The 8,972-nt window shown below is 37.0% G+C and overlaps 1 protein-coding gene across 2 annotated transcripts; it reads left to right on the forward strand.

Moving 5' to 3' along the window:
• Nucleotides 1–1,786: 1,786 nt before the first annotated feature.
• LOC133830610 (uncharacterized) lies at nt 1,787–5,902 on the forward strand. Of its 2 annotated transcripts, none has more exons than XM_062260622.1 (2): nt 1,787–5,021; nt 5,173–5,902. In XM_062260622.1, exon 1 carries the CDS (start codon nt 1,907–1,909, stop codon nt 4,835–4,837), a length of 2,931 nt encoding a protein of 976 aa, XP_062116606.1. In that variant the 5' UTR covers nt 1,787–1,906; the 3' UTR covers nt 4,838–5,021; nt 5,173–5,902. The 2 variants fall into 2 exon arrangements, with proteins under 2 accessions (XP_062116606.1, XP_062116607.1); XM_062260623.1 differs by having other exon boundaries at nt 1,787–5,016.
• Nucleotides 5,903–8,972: the final 3,070 nt, after the last annotated feature.

An 8,972-nucleotide genomic window follows, 5' to 3' on the forward strand; every position in this document is an offset into this window, starting at 1 on the left:
CAACGGATCTCCATTGCCCTGCTCTGGATTACTAGGGTCGAAGGTTGTGTGTCGTGTGTTCACCATTGTAGTAAAGGCTTGATGTTAGCACTAGCTTTCTTCACCTCTCAATGAAAGCACCAAAATGTTTACCGAGATTTTCGGAAACCGCACTAATGAATATTAGCTAAGAGTAAAGATATAGCATGTAGAAGATTAATACAGGATTTTTACGTGGTTGGGGCGTTAATGAGCCTTAGTCCACGAGTCAATTGTATTAGAGCTTGGAAAGTCTTTTACAATGGGGTTTCTCTCTATTTTTTGACAGAGTAACTGTATATCAGTCGAAGAGAGAGGTCCATTTTTCCAGTGTTCTATCGCCTGTATTTATAGGCCCATGAGAATACTAGATCTGGGCCGGGTATGACCCGGGCCCATCAAAGATGTGAATGCTCTTGGCTTCTCTGGTGGAAGCCCAATAGAAAAGATAAAACATACATAAATCCAAGACTAGTTAAGGCCTAGTAGGGCAGCCCAAGAACTATGTTTCGCCCGACAAAACGATGCTTTTGGTCTGGACACTTCGAGTTACGAGGCTGATTCAGGGGACCAAACCAGTCAGAGTACTTGTCAGTGCAGGTCTGAAATAGCGGCGTGCAATCCCGAGGTGGCCTTTTCCGCAGGTGAAAAGTGGGGACAACCCCCACGCGTCGTGGGGCGGCTTTAGGGTCACGGATGCTTTTCCTTGCCAAACAGGGAGGACCTGATCCGGGTTCGTTTACCTTTGTCCCTCTTCGTTTACCACAGGCTCGGACCGTTTTACATGTACTTCAGCGGGGATCCGAGCTCTGTACGTCTCCCGAACAACTGTCCTGGATCACCATCCCGGACACCGTCCGGGCCCAGAATCGCACTAGGGCTGCGCCCCTTGGATATTCTTGTGCCAAGCAGGCTTGGGCCGGGCCTACATTTGAATGCCCAGGCCATGGGCCTTGACCACCGTCCTGGGCCCACGTCAGGAAATGGGGATAACATTAATATTATTAAATAAATTTATTTATAAAACTACGGGTATTTTGGTCATATTAAAAAATAGCTTGACCAAAATCGGGCTCAGGGTATTAAAATGTTCCATTTTGCAAAACACAGGGTCCAAATTGTCATTTAACAAAACAGAGGGTCCGATCGGTAACTTTTGCAAAACACTGGGTCCAAAATAGTATTTATCCTTAATTTTTTTTAAAATGTCATGAAAATATATATATTTTTTCAATGTTATGTTTGATATTGTTATAAATTAAGTAGTCCATTTTTTTTAATATTGATTTACTATTTTTTTTTATATTTTTTTTATGTATTTTGAAAAAAAAAGAAATAAAAATATCATTTAAGAACCTAACTGATATAATTTGAAAAGATCGAGGACCTAACTGATATAAAATTAACTTTCGTGACCTAAATGTTACAAATTGTAAAATATAAGGACTGCAGCTAAAAAATCCATGAAAAAGTTTAGATATATTTACTTAGTTTAACTATAACTGAGAAATATTTTTATATTAATTATTTCTTCTTCTATTTGATACTTTTGGTATAATAAATTGTAAATTCTTTTAATATGTTTTTATTTACTAATAAACAAAAAATATAGTAATGTCTTTCTAACAATATAAAATTGAGAAAAAAAATTAAACATTTTATGAGAACAAATATTTTTTTTCCTTGAATTAAATACTCCTTATTGTATACGTGCCCTGCACGTGTCTTTTTTACTAGTATTGGATGATATGAACAAACCCTTTTAAAAAAAAAAAAAAAAAAAAAAACAGATAATTAGCAAACCCTCGTTTCAGTCCAGTACTACTAACTGAGAGAAATCCACAAACCAAAACTTGGGAGGAACTACCGTGAAGCGCCATCGAAAAAGATGATGAAGGCGAAGGCGTTTCACGGAGCCAACGTTTTCATGTCGCGGAAACTCGTGCCCCCTGAAATTTTCGACGCTCTTCACGACGCTCTCAACAACAATGGCGCCGAGGTTTTCCTTTGTTCCGATCCTTCTCGCTCCGGCCCTGACGATTTCCACATCATCTCTTCTCCCGACCATGACAAGTTCGAAGATCTCAGAGCCAAAGGTTGTAACTTGCTTGGTCCGCAATGCGTATTTTCGTGTGCCAAAGAGCATAGGGCTCTCCCGAAAAAACCAGGGTTCACATGTTGCCTTGCAATGGACGGTGTCAAAGTTATGGCCTCTGGTTTTGACGCGGATGAAAAGGGTAAGATGGAGAAGTTGGTATCAGGAATGGGGGGAGTGTTTCATTCTAAAGCATCTTCGGATGTTAGCTTTGTCATTGCAAAGAATGTTCTTGCTGCGAAATACAAGTGGGCTGCACACATCTTGAAGAAACCAGTTGTTACAGCGGATTGGGTGTATCAATGCTGGAATGAGCATCGAATTGTTCCCCATGAATCATTCAGAGTTCTTCCTTTGTCTGGATTGACCATTTGTGTCACCAGAATTCCAGCAAATGAAAGGAAGGAAATGGAAAAAATCATTGTACAGAGTGGTGGAAAATACTCTGCTGAACTTACCAAGAAGTGCACACACCTAATTTCTGATTCTCCTGAAGGTGACAAATATAAGGTGGCTCGGAGATGGGGCAATATTCATATTATTAATCGCAAATGGTTTGATCAGTCTGTAGCCAGAAGAGCACGTCTTGATGAGGACTCCTATCCTGTTCAGGGTGGTGGTTCTGTATCTTCAAAGAAAAGGGGTGTAAAAATGCAGCTTAGCCAAGGCAAGGATATTGGCAATTTGCAAGCTGCACCATCATCAGTGGCTACAGACACCAATTCATCAGTGATTCTTAGTGGCGGGTTTGTGTTGGATTCTGATATAGAAGCTACCCTCTCACAAAGGACGTGCTCTACATTCCCTGTTGCTCCAGTCAATTTTAAACAGAGCGACGGCGAAGAACAGAGTGTAGCCAATGATTCTCAATATGAAGACAGTGACCTCTACTTGTCACGGTGTAGAATATTACTTGTTGGCTTTGAAGCTTCTGAAATGCGCAGATTAGTTAACATGGTTCGTAGAGGAGGAGGCTCTCGATATGTTTTGTTCAATGATAAATTGACGCATATAGTAGTTGGAACTCCTTCGGAGATTGAGAAGAAGGAGGTAAGGAGTCTTGCAGCTTTTGGTATCATTCATGTGGTCAGGACCACCTGGCTTGAAGATTGTGATCGTAAAAAAGAAGAGATCCATGTTCGCCAAAGTCATATTGCTCATGACTGGCTTCTTCCTAAAGGAGCACTTATGGGATTGACAGGTCTAAATCAAGCTAGAGTCTCTGCTGTTCAGCTGACCGTGCCATCTAATCCTTTATCGGGTAGCATACGAGGTGGGATTGGAATGGCATCACCGTTGGAGGGAAACAAAATTGAAAAACCAGAAATCAACATGAGTGGTGTCAACTTTATAGCAACAGCAGCAAAATCATTGCAGCACAGTAACGTTACTGCTGTAAATGATAAAAGGAAGGGTCGAGTAAGTGATGATAAGAATAAGGCTCCAAAGAGAGTGCAACTTGATTTAAGTACTCAAAATGGAATAGTTTCAAATGTATTTGCAGGTAAAATATTTGGATTTTCAAGTTCCTTTCCTGAAGAGCGGAAAGGTGAAATAGTTCAATGGATAAAACAAGGAGGAGGTGAGGTATTTGATGCTTTTCTTAAGCAGAGTGTGAACTTCACAGTTGAGTGTCATGGTGTGATACCAAAGTTTGTTTATGCTTGCCAAACTACATGTGTATCGAGTCATTGGATCCGTTCATGTTTAGAGGATGGATGCTTGCTTAATGTTAACGATCACATTCTATATTCTCCACTTCCCTGCCGGATTCCTTTCCCTGGATTTGAAAACTTTCGATTTTGTGTTTCGCAATATGAAGAGAAAGATCGACTGCTTTTGAAAAATTTGTGCTTTGTTCTAGGAGCCAAATTAGTAGAGAAATTGACAAAGAAGGTCACTCATCTCATTTGCAAATATTCAATTGGACCCAAGTATGAGGCTGCTTGTAAATGGGGAATACGTTCAATTACATCTGATTGGATATATGATAGTGTTAAGCAGAATAAAATTGTTCCTTTTGAACGATATTCTCCAAAAGAAATTACTGCTCAAGATCAAGAGGCTGGATTGTGTACTGTGAGCCAGTTTCCTACACAAGCTGTCCGAATGATATCTGGTGACATTCCATCTCAGTTTCCAAGTCAATCAGAAGAGATTAAAACATCATTAACAGGGATTATTGGTAGTATAAATGAAAGTTTCGGAGAAGGAGCTAAATATACTAGTGCATTGCATAAAAAAGCAAGGCCTTTGGAAGGTAATGGTCAAAGGGATCTGCTTTCTTCTGGGGCACGTCCGAGTGTTTCCATAATCAGTGCTAATAATTCCATCAGAGACGATGTGGTGGCAAAGGATACAGATGAAGTGTCTCATGTTGTTCCGGATGTAGCTGCAGCAATTGAGGACTTGTTAGAGCAGACGAGTAAGATTCATGATCAGAAGTCACCAGGAAGGACCGGTTGTGATGAAAGTGTTTTCTCATCCAATTGCTCAACCCTTGGTCAAGATCATTCAGAGACACATTCCATCCTTGGCTTATCTAAACACTGGTTAAACAGGGAAAAGGATGACAACCACAAGACTTCTGGAGATGGAAAAATGGGCTTGTATGATGGATTTAGTGAAACACAGACCGACTCCCAGGTTGTTGGTTATGAAGAAGATTTGTCCGGCAGGCAAATGCTTATTGATCGGGTCCGTACCCGGAGTAGCATGACTTAAGATACCGGTATAGCTCTTGTAAAAACTGCCAACATTTTGACCTTATTCCTGAAGCACTTGTGAAGAAGTCATAAGTTTTTCAAAGCTTGAAATGCTTCTGGGGTCAAATGAAGATATTATGGAGAAAATGGAAACTGTGTCAAAGCAAATTGAAGAATACGAGCTTATTGTGAAGCAACGTAAGGTATTAATATTTAAACAATGGCATTTAACACAAAAAGATCTGTATTCATGATTTAATGAGGTTTCAGTTTTGTATGTTCTCTTCTTTTCCAAGTCTTGCTGGTCTTTTTGTCCCTTCCCAATTAACTTCAACAATTGTGCGTGAGTATTAGGAAGAGCTGAAAGAGGAAAAGTTGAAGGCAAAAGATGAAGCAGAGAATCTTGCTTAAGAAATGGCTGAACTTAAGTACCATATTACCGGCTTGCTAGGAGAAGAGCGTAAACGCCGTGCTTGTATTGAACAAGCATCTCCACTGGTATCAGTTTACTAATACTCTGTATCGCATGTGATGATTGCACTTTTTTCTAAATGATATTTTATTGGGGTGTTTGGCAAATTGGCCTTCTTTTTATAGTTATTTTGCAAGACAGTCATGTTTTGAGATATATATATTTGTAAATGGCATTCTTTTGCAAAGCATCATTATTCTTATTAGGCTGAAAAAGAATAACGAAGACCCTTGGATGCTGCTATCAAACATCTCAAAAGAGCATGGAGTCTGGTGACATGTCTTGTCAATGTGAGTGAAGCGTTATGCCAAAAGTCAATAATTCCATTGATAAACTTTGGAGAACCTTTTGGAGCTGTTACTTCTGAAGGTTTTACAGATTATGCATTATAGAAGTTGAATTTTCTGGAATGATAATATTTGCTTCTTTGCTTCTTGTTGACAAATGAAGCAATGGATAGAATAATTTACTTGCTTATCTTCTTGATAAGGCAAGCAAGAATTCCTTTCAATATCTTTCCTAAGCTTCCTTTAATGGCTTTAATTGTTTTTTTCATGAACATTAAACTAGTTCAAATCTTTTCAAATCTATTATCGAGAGATTTCTGCTCCATTTGAATGGCAAATACTTGCATTATTAAATGATGTTTGAAAATGTGGGTGGAATCTTATACAAAGAACAACTCCACCTCCTTTTTGGGGTTGGAAAGGAACTAACACACTATTCTACACCCCGTTCCACTTCGTACTTTGTCTGGAAGTAGTTTTGAGGAAATTACACCAAATATGAAATCTTTTTCTTAAATTTTAAAAAATATGACAGTATTTTTTTTCCTTAAGTTTTTTATGGCATGGGAGTTTTTTTTTTTTTTAAAAATTTGTATACTTTATTTCATCTTTTATACATTTTTAGTATTTAGTTTTGGTATATTTTGAGATTATTTTTATAATTTTAATAATTTTGTATTATTTTTTATCATTCATATTTTATAAAATATTTTTTTTACATAATTATCTGAAGAAAAAAAATCTGAGACCATCACCATACTTTTTATTCCTATTTCTTCTTCTTTTCTTCGATTTTTTATCTCTTCAATTAATATTTTATCCATAGTAACTAGTTACAACTATTAAAACAATTTTGATTTTTTTTTGTGATAGTAATCATGTGCTATTGTCAAATTTTTTTAGTGATGTGTGGTAACTGGTTATTACAATAAAAATCAGTTTTATTTTTTTAAAATGATGTTGTAGTAACTAGTTACAATTATAAAAATAATTTTGATATTTTTTGAGTAATGTAGCATTATCAAAATATAAATTGAATTGTAATGGGTTACTTGGTGAGATTTAGAAAAAAAAAAAATTAAACTAAATTGATTGTAAAAGTAACTGGTTACAGCTAGACTTGAAAAATTAAATAGATATGAAAAAAAAACTCAATTGCGATGTGATATCGCCCAATAAACTTCTAAGCGGTCGCAATAGTAATTGAGCTATGTCGTATCCACATAGAGGTAAAATACAAGTAAAAGAAAAGATTAGTAAATTAGAAATAATAAACATTGAAACAATGTAACTTTAAAAAATAATATTTTTTTAACACTAAATAAACAAATTGAGGAATTAGAATCAGAAAGAAAATATAGACACAAGTTTCATTTATGCAAATATATATAGGGACATGGTGCAAAATGACTTTGGGTGGGTGAAAGTAAGTAAATGTCCATGTTTTTAATTTTGTAGTAATTTAGCCTAATCATCTCTTTAATATTACATATTACTGAATATGCCATTTAGCAAATTACTATTTTATTCTAAATATTTTAATATTATAGTATATGTATATTAGTTTTGTTTAATTAATTTTTATTTTAAAGTTATTTTGATTTTTTTTTCATTTTTTATGGGTTGTTGAATGATATACAATACTACAAAATATATATACTGAGTTAAAAAATAATATACTATCAAAACTTACAAAATTATTACTAAAATATGTATATACTATGCCAACAAAATTATATACTACCATTAAAATGTATATACTATGATACAAAATTATATACTACCACTATGTATAATAAAATAGAAACTAAATATCACAAAAAAAAAAATTATATACCATACCACAAAAAACATATATACTAATTGGAAAATAATATACCAACAACCTATAAAAAAACTTAAAAAGTCAATATAACTTTAAAATGAAAACTAATTAAACAAAACTAATATACATATATTACTATATTAAAGTCTTATAGTCCCAAATAAATAAATAAATAAATAAATTATAAAAAAAGGAAATTTAGGTAATCAACAATATAAAATGATCATTTCTCTACAATTTAAAAAATGAGGACATTAGCTTCTTAATGCCTTTATTTTGGGTCATTTCCTATAATTTCTCATATATATATTGTTGACGCGGTTCTTCGGCAACAGGAAATTAATAAAAGAAGAGAAAGGGATTAGTGCTAATGTTGAACCGAAACAGATGTAGGATCTTAGAAAATGAAGGGTGATTCAAGACACGTTTTTTTGAGTGGTTCAAAGGTTAAAATCCTTCTACTCCACTAGTCAATATTATTGCTATATTCTGGATATTTGATTACAGGGTATTTCTTACAAGAGAGAATCCAACCCCCATCAACTCCCAAGGTCTCCATATTTATAGGAGAAGGCACCTGGGAGTTGTTAAGAAGGTCATCCCGTGACCTTCTTACCTATCATGTCAATTCTGTGACATTCATGATTAATTCCTAAACCTGACACATAAGTGTGGTCAAATCAATAGGTAAGGAGATAATGGGCCGCACGACCCAACCCAGTCGTGGGTGTCTGAATACGCACGTTCCTGCTGCGTGTCCGAGAAGTCAGGGATATATCAAACACGTGATGTTTGATATATGCACGTTTACCTTGCGCGGTTGACTTTATAAAGGGTCATAGCCTCCAACCCCAGCTCGTACTACGATCTGGGTACTTAACTCGACCTCCGGCCTTCAGAGCCCGGACTCCCTCCTTAAGTTACCAGAGGCGAACCCTCAGGTTACCTCGAGCTAAGGAGGTATGATCTTATGACGGCAGCTCCGGTTTTGGAGATGTCCACGAGATAATCATGATTAGGCCACAGCTCAGCTTGCTAATCAGCCCGTGGGAAAATCAGGGCGTACATCTGCCCCCCAAGCCCCTGCTCGTGGTATACGACGTCGTATAAGGCCACAGTAGAGACTTTTAGGCTTCCCCATGAACTCTTCACATTCCACATTTTACGCAGGCGCCTGATACGTGGAACATCATGGTTGGTGACGGTACGTCTTCCGAGAACCACATTTAATGGCCTAGCCTATGCCCAGCCGTCGTTTCGTATTTCGAGTGGATGGCCTTGGATCCCACATCAGGGCCATCCAACGACCCTTTTTACGTGCCCCTTCGCGTATATAACAGGGGTGGCCACCCTACGCACGGGCCACCCTTTTATTTGAAATTTCTCCGAAACTCTCTCCTTCTCCTCTCATCATCTCAGAAGAAAAAACCCTCTTCTTTGTGACTGCCATTTTCAGCGTTCAAGAAGCTCAGGCGTGAGGACTCCTTCAAAGCTTTGGAAACAAATACTTTGGCGAAGCTCCCACCTAGGCGACACCTTCATCCACCTCCCAACCAAACACTCTGTAAGT

The sequence above is a fragment of the Humulus lupulus genome, chromosome 4 (assembly GCF_963169125.1).
Source record: "Humulus lupulus chromosome 4, drHumLupu1.1, whole genome shotgun sequence".
NCBI lineage: Eukaryota > Viridiplantae > Streptophyta > Magnoliopsida > Rosales > Cannabaceae > Humulus > Humulus lupulus.

Excerpts from the sequence above, each read along its gene's own strand:
- LOC133830610 (XM_062260622.1), top strand. The coding sequence starts at position 1,907 with ATGATGAAGGCGAAGGCGTTTCACGGAGCCAACGTTTTCATGTCGCGG.